The sequence below is a fragment of the Marmota monax genome, unplaced genomic scaffold (assembly GCF_021218885.2).
Source record: "Marmota monax isolate L192 unplaced genomic scaffold, Marmota_monax_Labrador192_F-V1.1 WCK01_AAM20220418_F8-fsc00105, whole genome shotgun sequence".
Taxonomy (NCBI): domain Eukaryota; kingdom Metazoa; phylum Chordata; class Mammalia; order Rodentia; family Sciuridae; genus Marmota; species Marmota monax.
In genome coordinates this window covers 1,486,027-1,505,506 of record NW_026692947.1, presented here as the reverse complement: position 1 = coordinate 1,505,506, position 19,480 = coordinate 1,486,027, and the positions used below count along the sequence as shown (strand labels likewise).

General features: G+C 42.8%; 1 protein-coding gene across 5 annotated transcripts in view; it reads right to left on the bottom strand.

Annotated features, from left to right (window-relative positions):
* The window catches only part of Srgap2 (SLIT-ROBO Rho GTPase activating protein 2), a 249,768-nt gene that overhangs the window by 47,092 nt on the left and 183,196 nt on the right, over positions 1–19,480 (bottom strand). For 4 of the 5 annotated variants that reach the window (XM_046452154.2, XM_046452158.2, XM_046452160.2 and 1 more), the window contains 3 exons: positions 15,127–15,351; positions 11,316–11,417; positions 10,123–10,320 (listed from right to left, as the gene is read on the bottom strand). In XM_046452154.2, coding sequence (XP_046308110.1) covers positions 10,123–10,320; positions 11,316–11,417; positions 15,127–15,351 — 525 coding nt within the window. The remainder of the gene's footprint in view (positions 1–10,122; positions 10,321–11,315; positions 11,418–15,126; positions 15,352–19,480) is intronic. The other variant, XM_046452157.2, reaches the window with a different exon arrangement.

Sequence of the window (19,480 nt, the reverse complement as noted above, 5' to 3'; positions counted from 1 at the left end):
GATGCTGTGCTGCATTTTCAATTACAATCTCTCATGAAAGCTTGTCTGCCCATGGAGAGAATGTAGTTCACTGAAAAATTTATAAAATCTTCAAAACAACCCTATGAATGACTATTATCATTATCCCCATTTTACTGAGGAGAGTATGAGGTCTGGAGAGATCAAGTTGTTCAAGGTCAAACAGTGAGCAATGGAATTAGAAGGTTAACACAAGGGGCTGAGGATGCAGCTCAGTGGTATAGTGCTTGCCTATCATGCATGAGGCTCTGCGTTCCACCCCCAATACCACAAAAATTAATACCTGATTAAATAAATAAAAAGGAAAATCCCCTAAACTACCCAATACATGCAGTTTCAGAATGATATCTGCTCTTAAGCATTATAATAAAATGCCCCATCACAATATAGAGCAGGAGAGAAGCAGAATTAAACATTGCATTCTTTTTATATATGAGGCAACTTAGATTTTTTTCCCCCCTTGGGTACTGGGGATTGAACCCAGGGATACTGTAACACTGAGCTGCTGCCTTGGCCATTTTCATTTTTATTATGAGACAGGATCTTACTAAGTTGCTAAGGCTGGCCTTGAACTTGTGAATCTCCTGCCTCAGCCTCCTGAGTTCCTGAGATTACAGGTGTGCGCCACCATACCTGGCAATTTAGGAGATTTTGGAACACTATAGCACATAGTCTTTCATTTGATTCCCACAATAACTCCATACAGCACATACGGAAGATACTATTTCTTTATTAGAGTTGAGAAGATAATAGCAAAGAAGGAGCATATCAAATAAATTGCTCATCACTGCAAGACAGTAAGTAGAAGCGCCAGGTGTGGGGGGGCCTAGTTTGGACTCTTAACCTGGCTTCTTTCCCACTCTCCCCCACAGTCAGGTCATTCTTGTGGATCTTTGTTTGCCTTGGTTCTCTCCTGCTGCACGGGTTCACCTGTCAGATCAGGGGTCATCTGCCCATGTTTAATTTAGTAATCCAATGGCAGGGTTTCTCAGAGCGTGATCTGAGAACTACTGGAAAGTGGACAAAACATTTTAAACTATAATAGTTCTGCCTGTCTTTTAATGTGTACTAAATAAAACCCAAATTATACATCAAGGCTTTGATTTCAGGGCAATTATCACTTAGGATCAAGACTGAAAAAGAAAAGGTAAAACAAATGTGAATTACTTTCAGTCTCTATTTTTGTGTATAGTGTGAACTTTTAACTAAGAGCTTGTAGCTGGGTGTCGTGACACACACTTGTAATCCCAGTGACTCAGGAGGCTGAGGTGAGAGGATCACAAGTTCAAAGCTAGCCTCAGCATCTTAGAGAGATCCCTAGGTAACTTATCAAGACCCTGTCTCAAAATAAAAATAAAAAGGGCTGGGATGTAGCTCAGTGGTTAAGCGCCTCTGGGTTCAATCCCTGGTACCAAGCAAACAAGCAAATAAAAAACAAAATTAAGAGCCTGTATCTCCCTCTCTCTCATTTAAGAACAATGAAAACCGCTGTTTTCTTGGGGATCAGTCCTGGCCCCACCACACTTGCCCACATGGCCCTAATCTCTACTATAGCCCTTCTTGTACAGCTCTGTCACAGATGGTTTATTACTTGTGTTTCTCTCCAGACTGTCTCTTCCCTATGGTCAGGAATCATTGCCTTCATTATTCTTCCCATCCCATACCTAGCAAGAGAGTAGACACTCAGTAAATGCATGAAGAATGAGTAATAGATAAGCAATCTCACCCTCCTCTGTATAGAACTGCTTTTAGCAGTTACCAAGCCCTTAAGTGTGTCCCTACTCTAAATTAAATATAAAACAAACCACATACTGAATCATTTCTGCCACCTTCACCAGGACCTGTTCCCCTGGCTCCTTTATGCCTTTGCACGAGAACATCTGCATGAAAATAGGCTCTCGTGTCACCTTCCCCTTTCCATCTGCTCCAGCTGCCAGCTCACCTGCTGCCAGTCTTCCCGGGGTGATATCCTAATCCCCAACTAAAGCCTAATTGTGGGCTAGGAATAGTACTTTGGGGCCTAGAGGTGAGAAGCCTTCAGGAAACATCCATTGCTAATAACACAAACCTCAAAGGCCTCTCTTTGGAAGGTTCTCCCAGGAGACACAAGGGCTTCCTAATGAGGAAAATTCACCAAGAAACTATAACCCTCAAAACAAGACCAGACTGCTCAGAATACTGCAAACATACAGAAAGGGGGTGGGTGCAAATTCCTCCCTCTCACTCAAGCTCCTACTTGTGATTCTGAAAATCATTTTTTTCATTCATGTTCACTTACTAGTTAACTCTGGCTGTCACTCAGTGAACCATTAAAATAAATAATAATCTGATAAAGGAGGTATGATGGATTACCTTTTCGGGTTCCATTAAATCCTAACGGATCAAAACTGTGTCAAGGTATGACCTGAATCCCTAATGGTGTGGAAACAATGGTTGGGGTTTTCTGCAGAGGTAAGCTGGGTGTAAAGAGTTAAAGGCATCCTAGGGTTTGCAGATGTGTTATTTATCACTTTCATATAAACCTGGAAGTCAGCACTCATCTGCAGGACAGATAAGCTGGGAACAAATAACATTGCCTTCTTCTGTTGCTGCTGGACAGACACACAGAGAAAGAAGCTGAGACAGCCGAAGACAAGGGAGGAATAGGTGGATTTTTGATGAATTCTGGGGATTAGGGGACCAGGAAAACAGCTGTATATATGTGGTTTCTAAAATGTCTTCCTTGCCAGGCACTGTGGTGCATGCCTGTAATCCCAGTGACTTGGGAGGCTGAGGCAGGAGGGCTGTGAGTTCAAATCCAGCCTCAGCAACTCAGCAAGGCCCTACGTAACTCAGTGAGCCCCTGTCTCTAAAAAGAAAAGTAAAAGGGGCTGGGGATGTGGCTCAGTGGTTAAGCACCCCTAGGTTCAATCCCCAGTACCCCGCTGCCAAAAAAAAAAAAAAAATCTCTTCCATGGGCAATAAGAGTCACATCCCTTATTTAAAACATGTCTTAATATTAAATAACTTATTTTCTTTTATTCCACTTCTTTCACCCTGCTTCTCTCACCAAACACCCAAAAGTAAAGCAATTACCTGAGGTTTTTGGGGATTTTATTTTACCAAAATAAATCAAATTCCTAAAACAGTCTGACTAATGCTCCCTACTCCATTTTTTTTTTCATTTGATAATATCAAAACAAAATTTCTACAAAAAGTAGGAAAGGAGATAAAAAGTCTATTAAGGTGTTTTGTTGTTTTTTTTCTTTAACACTGTGAAACTTAATTCCATTTTCATATAACTGATTGATTGATTGATTGCCATACTGGGGACTGAACCCAGGGGGACTCTACAGCTGAGTTACAGCTGCCCATCTTTTTGTTTTGAGAAAGTCCTTGCTAAGTTGTCCAGGCTGGCCTCAGACTTGGGTTCCCCCTACTTCAGCCTCCCGAGTTGCTGGAATTACAGGTGTGCACCACTGTGCCTGGTTTAAATTTCATTTTTACGATCTCATTATTTCTTAATAATTCCTAATTGGTATTGAGAGCATTGAGGTTGATTTATTAAAAGGTATTAATACAGTCATTTTTCTTTCTGAGCCCTTCTTCCCTGACAGACATTTTTTCCACAGTAAAATGGAATATTCTAGGCCTACCATTTGCCCTTCTAACTTTGAGCAAATCACTTAACCCATTTGAGTCTTAGTTTTTCCAGTGGAGAAATAAGAATACTTTCTTTTTCACTAGGTTGCTAAGGATGAGGGAGGACAAGCATGACTGTGATTGGCATAGGGGTTGGTACATGGCAGGTGCTCAGAAAGCATTTCTTATTCCTGAATCACCTGCTTGAGCAACCTAAAAGCATTCCTTCCCTAAACTGCTTTATGCTAATATATAAGAATACTATGTCAAAATAGGCATGTTTAGGCATATTTTTTAATAGTAAGGGGCACAAGAATACTTTTCAAATTTCATTTTTAAAAGTCCTTTCTTGAAATACACTCTTACCATGGGAGTATGAATTGCAGGACTTTGCTTTCACACTGAACTTGGTCTATGTAAACCCATGGCTGGCTCTAAGTATCTACTGCAGCAAGGGGGTGGGGTGGGAGGAGGAGTGGCTGAGCCTAGAGATACACAGATGTCATTACTGTGGCTATTTCCCCACCATCCAGGCACACTGACATTTCCCCTCCTCCCCGTCAATTTTTAAAGCAGGAAACAGCTGTTAGAATACATAATAGAGTAAACCTTAAATGGAGCACATCTCTCCAGTTTAATTGGCAGGGCAGGGGCATTCACTCATTTTGTACCTGTTTAGCACATGTTTACCAAAGACTGCAGGATACCAGGATAGGAAAAGGTCTCAGACCACAAATTCCAAGTTTACTGGTCTAACACACACTGCTCCACTGGCCAAACCTGTCCCAAAGAATTCAGGTAGTCTGACTTTGTTATTTTATCAGCCATCATCCTTAAACCCTTTCTCATTCCACCCCAGTGCAAGAACCTCTTACTCTAACACTCCAATGAAATAGTTGGGACAAATGCCAACCTTCTAATTTTGATAATTCTTGGCTAAACAGTGAGCACTACAGTCTACGAGGAGAGAACTGGCAGAACAAAGGATCATATATCCACCTATTGGAATTCTATCCAACTATTGAAAAGGAAGCAGATCTTTTTGGTTTTGCACTAACATGAAAATATACAGAACAAATTAAGTAATAAAAGTAAAGAATAATATGAGTGGTATACTTCTGCTTGTCGTTCTATTTTACTTCATTACATTTCTAATGTAATTCATTGTATTAAAGGATATTTACCAACATATTATTAGTGGTTTCCTATGCATGGAACATCCCTGGAAGGACACAGAACTAGCTTCAATCACTGGTGGGGAAGAAAAAGCAGGGGTCAAGGATAGGGCAAGGATTTACTTCTTCATGTATAGCCTTTTGAAATTTTTGTATTTTCTTTTAAAACCCTTATTTTAAAGAATCACAATTGCTGAGCGTGGTGGTGCACGCCTGTAATCTCAGTGGCTTGGGAGGCTGATTGTGAGTTCAAAGCCAGCCTAAGCAACTTATTGAGGCCCTAAGCAACTCAGCAAGACCCTGTCTCTAAATAAAATATAAAAATGGGTTGCGGATGAGGTTCAGTGGGTAAGTGCTCCTGGGTTTAATCCCTGGTAACAGGAAAAAAGAATCACAATGAAAATAGTAGCAAAAAAAAAAAAAAAAAAAAAAAGTAATCATCACTGGATGATGTGTTTTTGAAGATGGGTGATAGACACCAAGTCCAGGAGATCAGGAAACATTTCCCTACCTATAGTAAATAAGAGGGGAAAGCTGAGCTGTTCCTGAGCCTTGCCCTTCAGCTCTACTTCTTCAGCAGGGTGCAGAGGAAAAGCCCATGACTAGAGATTTCTGGGTTCATCTGCTGCTGAAGACCCTGACCAAGCTACACGTCCTCTCTGGATTTGTTTTTATTTGTTTTATTTGGCTGGTTGGTTGGCTTTCAATCTTTCAAATGAGAAGGTTAGGTTAGATGATTTTGAAAATTTGCTTTAAGCTAGAAAATTTCATGATTATTTTCCTGAGATTCCTGCAAGCCAGTGACCTTTATAGGTCATACTTCAAATTTCTAATTGATGTCACCTGGACAGATTAATCTGGTTATAGCCACAGTGGTCAGAAAACTATACCAGAGGACTGGGGATACAGCTCAGTTGGTAGAGTGCATGCCTCACATGCACAAGGCCCTGGGTTTGATTCCCAGCACCAAAAAGAAAAAAAAAAAAAACTATCCCAGAAACCCTCTTAGTCACTAGGTATACTATCTAGGAGTCAAGCCATACAAGGGACCTCTTCTCAACTTTCCAAAAGAAGGGCACAGAGAAGTAAAGAAACAGAGGGCTTTGTATGGTTTGGCAAGCATGGGCAACCCCTCCATTTAACATGGGCATCTTTTCTTGAATGTCCATTTTACCACCCAAAACTAGACCTCTTATTATGAGTTGAATTATCTGAAACACTTCAGGTGCCAGTTACAAAAATGATGAACTCTCTTCTAAATCTATTTCTGAACAAGCCCAGACAAAAACTATTCCTGTAAGCCACGGAAATCTGCACACAATTTTGATAAGTAGCACCATGTCCTCAAAAGACAGGAAACTGGTTAGAGGATGTCAGTGCATTTAGATAGGTGAACGGTGAACAGGATTTAAGAGGTCACCAGCTGGATGGAATAGGGTCATTCTGCTTTTACTAACTTTGAATACAAATATTACAGATTTATTTAAGCCAAAAAATAATTCTAACAGAAACTGTCTTAAATAGATTTTATGTCCCAAATTTTCTTAATTTAAAAAAATGGAAATCTTCCTCAACATAACAAGATTAAGGCATTTGTATCTAAGCAACTCAGACAGATTAGCCAAACAGTCCAACAGAGAATACTCAACAAGCTCCTGAGATGACGAAGCTTGGGGCAGCAACACAGCCCTAATTATAGTCAAGGTGTTCTCTGAACCCGAGACCCAGGTTTTTGATTGACTTTATGCTTTTACACATGCTGATCCTTCCTCAAAGAATACTATTCTCCTCCACAATCTCCTGCCTGGTTCACTTGACCTTCAAGATTAAGCACAAAAGTCACTTTTTGTGATGCTTCCTGAGTGCCATGCATCTTGGTTGCCATTTTATACACACGGGCACGCACACATGCATTTAAAAAATCTTAAGTTTCAAATGTTCAACATCTCCAGCAATTAGAGAAATGCAAATCAAAACTACACTGAGATTCCACCTGACTCCAGTCAGAATGGCAATCATCAAGAATACAAGCAACAATAAATATTGGCGAGGATGTGGGGGAAAAGGTATGCTCATACATTGTTGGTAGGATTGCAAATTGGTGCAACTACTCTGGAAAGCAGTATGGAGATTCCTCAGAAAACTTGGAATGGATCCACCATTTGATCAAGTCATCCTACTCCTAGATTTATACCCAAAGCACTAAAAATCAGCATACTACAGTGACACAGCCTCATCAATGTTTGTAGCAGCAGAATTCACAATAGCTAAACTATGGTACCAACCTAAGTGCCTTTCAACGGATGAATAGATAAAGAAACTATGGTAGGGCTGGGGATGTGGCTCAAGCGGTAGCACGCTCGCCTGGCATGCGTGCAGCCCGGGTTCAATCCTCAGCATCACATACAAATAAAGATGTTGTGTCTGCCGAAAACTAAAAATAAATATTAAAAAAAATTCTCTCTCTCTCTTTAAAGAAAAAAAAAAGAAACTATGGTAGATATACCCAATGGAATATTACTCAGCCTTAAAGAAGAACAAAATTATGGCATTTTCCAGTAAATGGATGGAACTGAAAAATATTATAAGTGAAATAATCCAGTTCCAAAGAACCAAAGGCCAAATGTTTTCTCTGATATGCATATGCTAATTCATAATAGTGGAAGAAGAGAATAGAGGTATTTTGGACTAAACAGAGGGAGTGAAGGAAGGGGAGGGGGGTTAAGAATGATAGTAGAATGAATCAGACATTATTACCCTATGTGCATATATGACTACAAGATCTGTGTAACTCTGCATCATGTACAACAAAATGAATAAGTAGTTCTACTCTATTTATGTATGATGTGTCAAAATGCATTCTTCTATCATGTAAAACTAATTAGAACAAATAAAAAATATATTTAATTTTTTTTTTAAATTTCATTTTTAATTACAAAAATCAATCCATTCTGCCAGGTGTGATGGCACACACCTGTAATGTCAGTGGCTTCAGAGGCTGAGACAAGGAGGAGCACCAGTTCAAAGCCCGCCTCAGCAACTTAGAGAGGTCCTAAGAAACTTAGAGAGATCCTGTCTCAAAATCAGAAACAGAACAAAACAAAAGGGCTAGGAATGTTGCTCAGTGGTTAAGCACCCATGGGTTCAATCCCCAGTACCAAAAATACTCCAAAAACCAAAAACCAAAACAACAGCAACAAAAAACCCACAGAAACCCAAAAAACAACAAAAACAAAAATCCCCTCAAACTAATGCATTCTAACTGTTTAGAGACAAAGTAAAAATGAAAAGTTCTCCTTGATATGCCCAAGTCCATTATGCCCCTCTTCATTTTAATATTCTTCTCATTCCCAGCCTAGAGCACAGTTTCTGGCTCACAGTAAATCCACAATAAATGATCAATGAATAAATTGGCAGTGATTAATAATAAATTAACATGATGATGTTGAAAATAAAATTTCAGCATTTACTGAAATGATGATGAAATATGATCCAGGCAATGTGTTAAATATTTTGCAAAAATTATTGACTAAACCAAAATGTCATTCCATTATTTTTTTGGATAGATTTTTAGTATATTACTCAGTGACTTTAAAAGGAAATATATCCTACCACCATTATATTTCTAGATGATAGGATTGTAGATTATTTTTATTTTCATCTTTTTAAGTTTCATACAATAGGGCTGGGGATGTGGCCTAGTGGTAGAGGGCTTGTCTTACATGTGCAAGGTCCTGGGTTCGATCCTCAGCACCACATACAAATAAGTTTCATACAATAAACATGTTTTTCTTTGTATAACTTTTTTGGAAATTATTTTAGAAGAATATACTCTTAAATCACTCCCTTTCAACAGTCTTTTCAAGATCAAGAAAAAAAAAAAACCCTAAGAATTCTGAGCTTGATTAATTAAAAAACAGATTTTTTAAAAAATTAGCAAATTATTAGTGTTCCTTATGCAGAAAGGGCAATGTTCAAAGGAGAATTAAACAAATTGTTCCAGTTGGAGGAAAAATTCAATTTAGTGCATGCAGACTGTGCTTCTTGACTAAAAAACAAGTTAATTCCTTTCATTCGGAATCAGTATGCATATTCACTGGCTATATTTCATCTCACATCTGCAAACTTAATTTTTCCTTTCTTGGTCTTTGGAAGATTAGGAAATAAATTTTAGTCCAGGCAACAATAAATCCTACTTGGCAAGCTCAAAATAACTTAATTATTAAAAAGCAGCACCAAAAACCAGCTAGCAACCTTCCAAGGACTGTTAACACCACTTAAAAAAAAAAAAAAAAAGGGTCCATCTGTCTAAAAGGAGACTAAAGATACATGAATAACAAAATACAATGTTTTAGAAATGCTCTGCTAAACAACAATGTTGTATATCGTCAGTACCTTTAAATTTTAGCAATAATTATGAAAAACAATTCCCCAATAATGAATGTTACAAAACAATGTCATCACATCACTTGGAGGAGACTTAGACTTTTAAAACCAAGGTACCTGTAAGGCAGGATATTTGGATGTAGTTCCCAAGAACCAACATGATCCCCTGTGGCTGAGAAGAAAGCTTTCAAATGAAAGCCTACTAGCTGCTTAAAAAAGTCCTTTAAAAATTTTTGGTAGTAGGTGGGCACAGTGGTGCATAATTGAAATCCCAGCAGCTCAGGAAGCTGAGGCAGGAGGATTTTGAGTTCAAGACCAGCCTCAGGATCTTGTGAGGCCCTAAGCAACTCAGTGAGACCCTGTCTCTAAATAAAATATAAAAAAGGGTTGGGGAAGTGGCTCAATGGTTAAGCACCCCTGGGTTCAATCCCTTATACCAAAAAAAAAAAAAAAAATCTTGATGGTATATTTGGGAATGTCCCTTCTTCCTTGGGGGAGAGGGTCCCTGCTAGACATATACAACTTGTAGACACTGTCCCTTTAAGTGCAGAGAAGGTCTCTAAATATGCCCAAATTTAAATCTGGGATATTCAAAGGCTGCCTTTCCAACATTTGACAAGGACTCTATGAGTTCTAAAGCTCCCTAGGGTGCCACAGTGCCTGCTGATGCTCTTTACAGGCCACTGAGAGCTGAGCTTGGTGGCACACATCTCTAATCCTAGCAGCTCGGGAGGCTGAAGCAAGAGGATCACAAGTTCAAAGCCAGCCTCAGCAAAAGTGAGGCACTAAGCCACTCAGTGAGACCCTGTCTCTAAATAAAATTCAAAATAGGTCTGGGGATGTGGCTCGGTGGTTGAGTACTCCTGAGTTCAATCCCCGGTACAAAAAAAATGAAAAAATAAAGGCCACTGAGCTTCCTTACTGTGAAATAAAACTGCTCTGTCTCTTGCTGGTTGGCTCTCCTCTTAGCGATGCTAGGCTTGCTCATGAAGGTTTCTGAGACAGTTGACTTGACAGATTCCATAGAATTGCTGTACTGGAAGCAGTCAGACACATCAAAATCCTCGACCGTCACAATGTCCTGGATGGTCTGCAGGGTGGCCTCCATTGTTTTCTTTACCTGTGGTGATAAGGGTCAACATAATGCATGAGGGGTAGGCCTGCAAAGAGCCAGTGATAGAGAAGCTTGGAGAAGTGAAAGAGGAGAGGGCTGGGAAGGATGCAAGATACCACAGAAGGTACAGCTGTGCTTCCCACTGGACGGTGTTAAGAGAGTGATAAAAGTCACATGGACCCTACCACAGAATGCTACCCTCTTTAGTGAGGACCTAAAAAACCATCACCTGCTTTGTGCTTTATACTCGACTCAGTTCTTTTACTTAATGTGTACTTTTGAAATTTAACATTAGCTCTTTGTTATAATAAAAGTACACCACTGTACAAAGAGCTAGTTAAAACATCTGATGGGCAGAGTCCTGCAGTGTCTCAGGTTCTGTTTTCTGAGCTTCAACAAATTGATGAATTTGTTTCCCTATTTGCAAACCAAGGGACCCATCTGCAGTCCTTCCTGATCTTACTGGGAAAAGTAAGACTTACTGAGATGCAAGGTAAGAGGCCATGTGAGCTCAAAAGAAAGCTGGATGGATCACTGATCAAACTGCCCTTTTGAACTGGCTGTTGAAAGAAAATCTGCTGGGCCCAGAAGAAAGTCACCCTTTCTGAAGAGGATTGAGATGTTTGAAGTGTCAAAGTCAAAGGCCTCTGTTTATTTGAAAATGCTGGAAAAAGCCAGGCATGAGGGGGTGGTTTCAGAGACACAATATTGTCCACACAGCTGCCAAGTGCCATTTTGATTAAACGTGGAGAGAGGGGGAAAAAGCATTTTGCAAAAGCTCAAAATAGAGCACAACCTTTGGCAATGCAAGAGCAACTTCCTGGAGTTCAAGGGCAGGATGTAGCAGGGGGAAAGTCCAAGCCTACATTTGGCTAGGAAATGTTTGCGGCAGCACGGACATTCTCTGCATGCTCCTTCCACCTGCTCCCAGTTGGGCAGCAGCAAGAAATTCAACAGAGAACCTCAGAGGGGGCTCTGAGCCTCCTACGTGGGGAACTTACCTCTTCATTCTCAATCTTCAGAGTGGATAAGCGGGACTGTAGCTGTTGGCATCTCTGCACCAGCTCACTCTGAACAGGCTGCTGGGCACAGAGCTGGGAGGCCTGCCAGAAGAAAATCACACCAGGTCAGGAAGAGGACACAGTTCTTTTGGTGGTTCCAGAGTTCTCATTACTCCTAATAAAACTAATTCAAGGTGTAAGGCTTGCAGTTTCTATTGGAAATAAAATCTAAAGTCAATGTATGGGGACCTCTTCTAGGACCAAAGAGCACATGAAAGGAATGGGGAGAGGGATCAGTTTGGAAAGACCAGGTTTCTCCCCTTGGCATCCCTCCACAGGCTGGTGCTTGGCTGAAGCAGGTCTACACAGGGTCCACATCCGTGGAAGGCTGAGGAAGCTGGAAAAGAGTACCTTGGGCAGCCTCAGCTCCAGAAATACAATGCTTTGGCACAGTGAGGATTTCCTGCTGGAGGTCCAAGTGGCCACCTCTCCAGCCCTTCCCTCCTCCCGCTTCATACACCAGAGTGAGAGCAGGAGAGAAGTGGGTCAGGAGGCTAACTTGCTGCTCTTGGCAGCCAGCATGTGTTTATAAATCCAGGCCATGCACGACTCCATGGCTGACTCAATGAGAGAGTACGCAAAGCAGGGAACACGTTCGTAAGCTGTGCTAGGGGCCCCAGAGGGCATGGAATCTGGTGGAGTGTGACATTTTCCAAAGAGCTATCATTTTACCCCAGGTCTTTACTAGATCTGTGTGGGAGAGGATCTTCTGCAACTTGCCCTTCCCCCAAGGAAGCTTTCTCCTATGTGAAGGGACTGCCAATCTATGGTCCTTCTTGATGGGGGTGTGACTGTGGCATGATGTCACCCACAGTCCCTAAGATGACTGAAGAAGAGCAGAAGGCAGGACCCATGTGCAGGCAGCTCCTGTCATCTTGCTACCATGTGTCCTTTAGTTCTTGTCTGAAGAGAGCCATCTAGATAAAACTGGCTCCTTCCTCAGCATCGAGTGGGCACATTCATATGCTCACAGACAGTTCTCTTGCTTGAAAGACAAAACCTCCCTTCAAATGGAGGGGGCTGGGACTTGACCTTTTCATCCATTGGCTTTTAAGCTCTCAACTGCTTTGACCTCTTCTCTGGGCTGACAGGCTGACCCAAGCCAGTTCTCAGATCTGAAGAGAGCTGACTTCATTCTGGCTCTTGGATAAGTAGACACAATGGAGAGAGCTTGGTGGCCAGAAAGAGTTAGTGCCAAGAGTGAAACTCTCTGGCTGCCTGATGTCACCAGTCAGGCATTCAGAGCCCCACAAGCCTCTGGGGGCACCAAAAGTAGAGACAGGCATTGCCGCCTAGTGCATCTGAGAATGCTTGGCATCCATTCATGTGCTGAGGGCCCCATAACACCAGTCAGTGTGGGGCCTTGGTCAATTTCAGGGCTTCTGGTCAAAATGCCACCCGAACTCTGGCCCTAGTTCAAGGACTTCCAGGCAGCTCCTCATGCTGCCTCCACTGTCTACAGACAACCCACACTGATGAGGACAGACTAGCCTCAGGGACCAAGAACGACTTTCTCTCTCAACTCTTTTTATTTTCCATTTTAGGAAGGCTAGGCTAGAATGTAGAACCTTGTAAGCTCTAGGTCTGGCCTTGACCCCTGCCTGGCTTAGCTATTGATCAGCTAGCTATATGACATAAAAAGAGCACCCAGGCAGAAGGATGAGGTATTGATTTTTAAAGTAACCCAGACCTGGCAGGGAGACGTCATGGAGGAAAATCCACCTCCAAGTCTGTTCCTTTAAGACGCAGCAGAGCTGCTGATGCATGCTTTGGCAGGAATCTCCTACCAGGGTGCAAGGTAATGCATTCCAGCTGTGCTCTGGAGAATGGAAATGTGGCTCTGACAGGGCGAGGAGGGAGCCTGAGTACCCAGCATCTGGATTCCCCCTTTATGGAGACAAGCTGTTTGGCTCAGAAGACAACACAGTCAACACCAGGAAATGCATCCCTCTGCTCAGCTGGTCCCCAAGTAAAACTGAAGCTTGGGAAGGAATCCCAGAGGCAGCTGGGGAAGGGGCTTAGAAGGCAAATTTGACCAGGAGCCAGGGCAGGTGAGGAATGGGGCTTCTGGGGGGTTGGTGACACCCTTCCCCCAACTCTAACTGCACATGCGGTGTCTCATTCCCCATCTATTCAGACGCTGACATCTCCTAAGCCACAGCAATGGAAATACTCTGTAAGTGGTTTGGTTTTTCCCAAGAAGGAGAGGAAAGAAATCCTTTCCACACTTTTGTCTTTAGGACAGAAATGTCCCACTCTCTATAGTGGCCTATTGATGACAGCAAATCTTTTGGTTACACAGCTACAGTTGTCATTCTGGAGAAGGGCTTTCTAAAGAGTCTGGATGCTAATCCTAAAGGAAGCACTACACCTGGCAAGAGCACATTGCTGTTTTTTGTTCCCCTAGCATCCGCGCCTCCTTCTTTTGATAACTTTGGTCTGACTGTCCTTAAGGAGAACCTCCTACTCTACAACTCAAGCCAAGTTCTTTGGATGAAGCATGTGACCCAGGCATAAGCCAGGAAGTCAACTGATACCCAGCCACAGTGACTGGCTCAGGGATAAACACATCACCCAATCAAAGCCAATGGACACAGAAAGACCTCTGTGGGGATTTTGAGGAGGGAGGCAGATCCTCATCCTTTGGATTCTAACCTATAGGGAGATGAAGCTGGGAATACAGTCACCTTGCCACCAGGTAAGATCCTGAGAATGGAAGTAAGCAGACAAAAAAATAAAAAAAATTGAGCTGTGTAAAGTTCCTGCTCTTAAATCCAACCATGCCTGAAGGTCCATCCTGACCCTTTCTGTCATGGAAGCCTATACACCCTCCTTCTGATTTGTAGTTGAAATGGTGACTCCCAACTTCAGGAAGGAGGTTTACTCTGATTTAGATGCACAAACACCAAAAGGAGAACCAAAGATTCAGAGCAACTAAAACCAAGAACTTCTCTTTCCTCTCACTTTATACCCTTCTTGTTCTAGTCAATAGAGGTAAAGAATCTCCAACAAGTCCCCCAATTCATGCTCCCCTGCCTTGGCAACCAGCTTCAGGCTTTCAGGATCACCTCTTAGCTACTGTCCTTTCTGGAAACACCCATGCTGTTTTGTTCAATACCCAAGGAAAACTACACCCTTCATCACAATCTTTAGAACCCAGAAGAACAGATCCTTCAGAACTCTGACAAATGACAAGATCACTTCATTCCTATACTAAGCCTGCCCTCCTTCTCCCACAGAAACCTCTAGGGCCTGGCCCTACCTCAGCTCTCACTTCTTCCAGACCCACCCCACTTGGAGGGCCCCTTTCCCCCACTTTCCTTTTACCTACAAACTCTCAGTAGTTTTTAGAATGTACCAGATAATTCTTTGTGATTTTTTTTTTTTAATGACAGGGTGCCATCATGTTGACCAGGCTGGACTCTTGGAAGCCCTGCTTCAGCCTCCCAAGTGGCTTTATGGACACATACCACTATGCCTAGTAGCTGTCCCCTTTGGATGTCCCTCTCTGTGCATATTTCTCTCTCCCAACCTCAGCTAACTCTCTCACCAGACAAAAGCTTCCTGAGGGCTCCAACAGCCTGCCTAGAATGCTGCAGGCACTCGGTGGCTGTTTGCTGTATGAGTTGAATGTGCCTCACCCCCATGCAGGAAGCTCTCTCCCCCTAGAATAACATGGCCTCTGTGTAGTGAAGCCACCCCAATATATTCAAGTCCCTGCAGATGTGTGAGAATAGGAAGAGGGCCTCACCATGTCCCCCATGTGGGGCTGGAACTCAAACTTCATAGGGGGGCAGAAGACATTGTTGTACATCTCCATGAGGCGCTGCTTATCACTGGTGGCATCCAGGTTTTCTACTGCATTCTCGATGGCATCCAGACCCTCATGCTTCGACTGTTCGAGATTTAATTCAGCAGAGAGGAAGGTGCGCAGGGCCCGGTTCAGGCTAGCATGGTAGCCTAGGTCACAACACTGCTGTGGAAGGAGAAGGCACGTGAGCACACCACGACAGCTACAAGGCCTGACAGAAAGGACAGCTGGTCCATAGGGCAGATCTGACCACATCAATGTACCTAGCTGTGCAGAGTGAAGAAGGCTGACATTCAGAATTCCAAGATCTGCATGAGACAGAATTCTCAGTTCTTGACTCCAGATCAATGGTTAAACACACTTACAGGACTGTGAGGTGGCTAGATGGAAGAGGACCCATAAGGACCAAATAAAATGATTTAATTCAGTGCTATTCCATAAACATGAAAAGGTTTAAGAGTCAAAGAATTCTGCTGGGTGCAGAGGTGCATGCTTATAATCCCAGTAGCTCTGGAGACTGGGGCAGGAGGATCACAAGTTCAAGGTCAGCCTCAGTAACTTAGTGAGGCCCTAAGCAACTCAGCAAGACCCTGTCTCCAAATAAAATATAAAAAAGGGCTGGGGATGTGGCTCAGTGGTTAAGTGACCCAGCCTGGTATCAAAAAAAGAGTTAAAGAATTCTGTTTCTAGGTTTGTCTGAGGTTGCATTATGACAAAATTCAATAATAACAATATAACCTGCCACTCCCTGAGGATAACTGTGGTTGAATCACTACATACCAAGCACATCAGGCCATTTTAGCAGTCAGGGGTCAAAAGTCCAGAGTGCTGCAATAGCAGCTAATTTACACAACCTCAGCTCCAGGTGGGAGAAGAGAATGGGAGGCTGACTCTGTCAACCCACCGGCTTCCAGTGTTCTAGGACAATCCTGAACTGCACAGTAAATTTTCTATGCTGAAGCTCCTGCCCTACAGAAATAGCATTTATAATACTACTAAACAGTTGCTGGGAGCTGTGGTACAGGCTTGTAATCTCAGCAGCTCAGGAGGCTGGGATTCTCCTGAATCACGAGTTCAAAGCCAGCCTCAGCAAAAGCAAGGTGCTAAGCAGCTCAGTGAGACTCTGTCTCTAAATAAAATACAAAAAAGGGCTGGGGATGTGGCTCAGTGGTTAAGTGTCCCTGATTTCAATCCCAGGTATCAAAAACAAAACAAAACTAAACTAAATAGTTCCAAACGTAGGTGTTACTGGGGATATTCATATCACACAATGGATTCTGATTTGCTACACCAAAAATGTACAAGAGGAAATAGTATGAAAGAGGCAACTGTATAAAACACCCAACACTGAAGCAGAGTCAAGCAACCTTAGAAACCCTGAACCTGTTTCCTTGATAGAAAATGAACTGATTTGACAAAGCCAGTGGTTTTGAAACTGTAGACCAGAGCTCTCAAGTTCTATGCCAGCTTGCTCAGGCTGCCTGTGAAAAGGGGAAGTACAATCCATGGTGGCTCATGTGGTTGTTCATTTTTCTACTTAATATATTTTTGAGATTCTATATAAGGTCTGGTTTGAAGAAAGAATTCTTCTGGTAGAGAAAAAGTCTGAAAACCTTGGATTAAAGGCAATCCCCAAGGCCCTTTTCAGCAACAGCATTCTGAAACTCTGTGATAATATTCCCCACCCCTCCAAAAGGACCCAGAGATCCAAATTCTTTGGCTAGCCTTTATCCTCTCTATTGCTTAAGCAGCTTTGAGGCCCAGACCTGAGAAGAAACGTCAGAGAAGAATCCATGGATAGAGAAGGCCATCTGTGTGACTGTCATTTCATCGCATAAGCAAGCTTCAAATTAACTCTCCCCCCCAGCCTTTCCCCCTCATCATGATCACATTGGGAACAGCCACTACTGGGGAAGAAAAAGCACATGACATGCCTCCTCCTTCCAGGCATCTGACAAGATGCTCAGCAATGGAGCACCCGTTGGGCTGGGCTCTGGGTTCAGTGCCAACAGGCTCTGGCAGGTGCCTGGCTTCAGCAGAATAATGGCAGTCACAGCTTAACTAGAGCCAGAGGATGGAAAGACATTAAATTCGGATGGGAGGGAGAAGCAAATGAAAGCTAGACAAAAGCGGCTGATTGGGAGGCTGCACGTGCAGGGGGCTCTTCCTCCTCTGGGAGATGCTGCTGAACTAGCCAGGCTGCCCTTGAACCTTAAACCCTTCCTGAGGAGCTCTCGCTAGCCCCTGATGCTGGTAAGTCTAGTGACAGGTAACTGCCCACAGCGTAGGGCGGGGGTTGGAAGGAAAATTAGGGGGAGGCAGGGTGCCCTTCAGAAACCTTTATGTATTTTTAGAAACTCCCCTTTCCTCTCTATTCTCACTGTCTCTGTCCTAAAAATACCTTTATCTTACACCAGTGCTGTCTGCTTCACTGTCCTAAAATGTGACTTTTATTATGCCCCCGTTAAAGAACTATTTATTTTTTTCTAAAGTAAAAATCCACCTTCCTTAGTTTAGAAATGTAAAGAAATTCTTCTCTTCACTAAGGATGTTTACTACATTCTACATCCAAATCTTCACAATTACCCCCCATGAGGTCGGTATTTTCTTAGTTTTCCAGATGAGGAAGCTGAGATTGACAGGTTAAATAATTTAAGCAAGGTCAAACAGGCAGAACAAATTATAATGTGTCTGCAGTCTGCCCACCTGACATTATTCCCCTCACTTTTCTCCTTCAGCTCTTCTGGTCTAATCCAATGACATACTCTCTGTTTAAGATAGTGTTGGAGAAGCATAGGCCTCCAACCAGCTGTGTGACCATAAACAAACTACTTAATCCCTCTGAGCCTTGAATGAGGATAAGTCCAGCTGATAACAGGCAATACATTTACATATATCTGGTACTGCATATAACACCAATCATCGTATCCCTAAATCCACTGACCTCTGCCCTGCAGCTCCTAGCCTTTTCTCTTCCAGAGATGTTTCCCACTCTTCTCACCTGCTAGAATTGTACCCACTCTTCAAGATCTGAATCAAATTCCCAGCCTCTGGGAAACCAACCAGCCCTGCATCCCTGGCCAACACTGCCCGGATATCTACTTGGAACTCTGCTGATGAGCCCTCACATGATACAGAATACTTGCCCTTATTCTGTGTCTTGCCATTTCCGACCACCCCAAATACATTGTATGTTTCTTGAAGACTTGGCTGGTATCTTACCCTTGTTTATTACCCTCCCACACAGTAGGCCTTGCTCACAGTAGGCTTTTGGTTTTTTTTTTTAAATATTTATTTTTTTAGTATTTGGCGGACACAACATCTTTGTTTGTATGTGGTGCTGAGGATCGAACCCGGGCCGCACGCATGCCAGGCGAGCGCGCTACCGCTTGAGCCACATCCCCAGCCCTCACAGTAGGCTTTTGATATTTAGTTATCAATCTGATTGATACCACAAGAACAATTTCTGGCTTCTTGGGAAATAGTCTGAATACTGGCCCAAGTTAAGTGGGTGGTTTTGTTGCTTACTGTACAGGGTCTGAGGGAAGCAGCAGCCTCCTGGGCTGCAGCACTGACTCTATTTATATGACCATCCAGTAGGTTCTCTGTGCAAATGAGTGGGAGCCAGAGGGCACATTTGTGAGTCCGCACCTCCAGCTAACCTGGGCTATTTAGAATAGGTTTTCAGAGCTTTGGCCCTCTATATGTCTTCAGGGGCAACAGCCAGAAACTGAGCCTTTAGCAAAGAAGCAATATCTGGTCAAGGTTAGGTAAATGAGGTTTGAATATCTCATTGTACTCCCAGGAGAATCCCAGTGCATAGAGGCAGCAAGTTATTTTGTTCACACTGGGGACAAAGCATGTTTTCCATGGCTTCTGATGAGTTCTGTGGCCACACTGGGCTCCCCTGGCTATTTCTGGGTTATATAAATGTTTGATGAAAACCCTCTCAGGGGAAATCAAATTTATAAAGAATTTAATGACAGCCCACCCAGATGTATGATAACTGGAGTCAATAGCTTACTAATCCTTTACCAGCTGATAGTCTCAAAGACCCTAGAAAGGACCTAGTAAATAAAAAGTTCATACAGAGAAAAACAGTCACTACTCTTAATAAAATTTCCTACTGGGAAAGCCAAGTTCCTTCATGTCCAACTTGGGTGTACATGTGTCATGGACCCTCTGTCCAGTTGCCTGGCCCTCACAATATTCAGGCTAAGTTTGAGGACAATGCTGTGTTCTTCATTCACCCATCTGCTCCTAGGCTGACTGAGAGAACCAGAGAACCAGTATA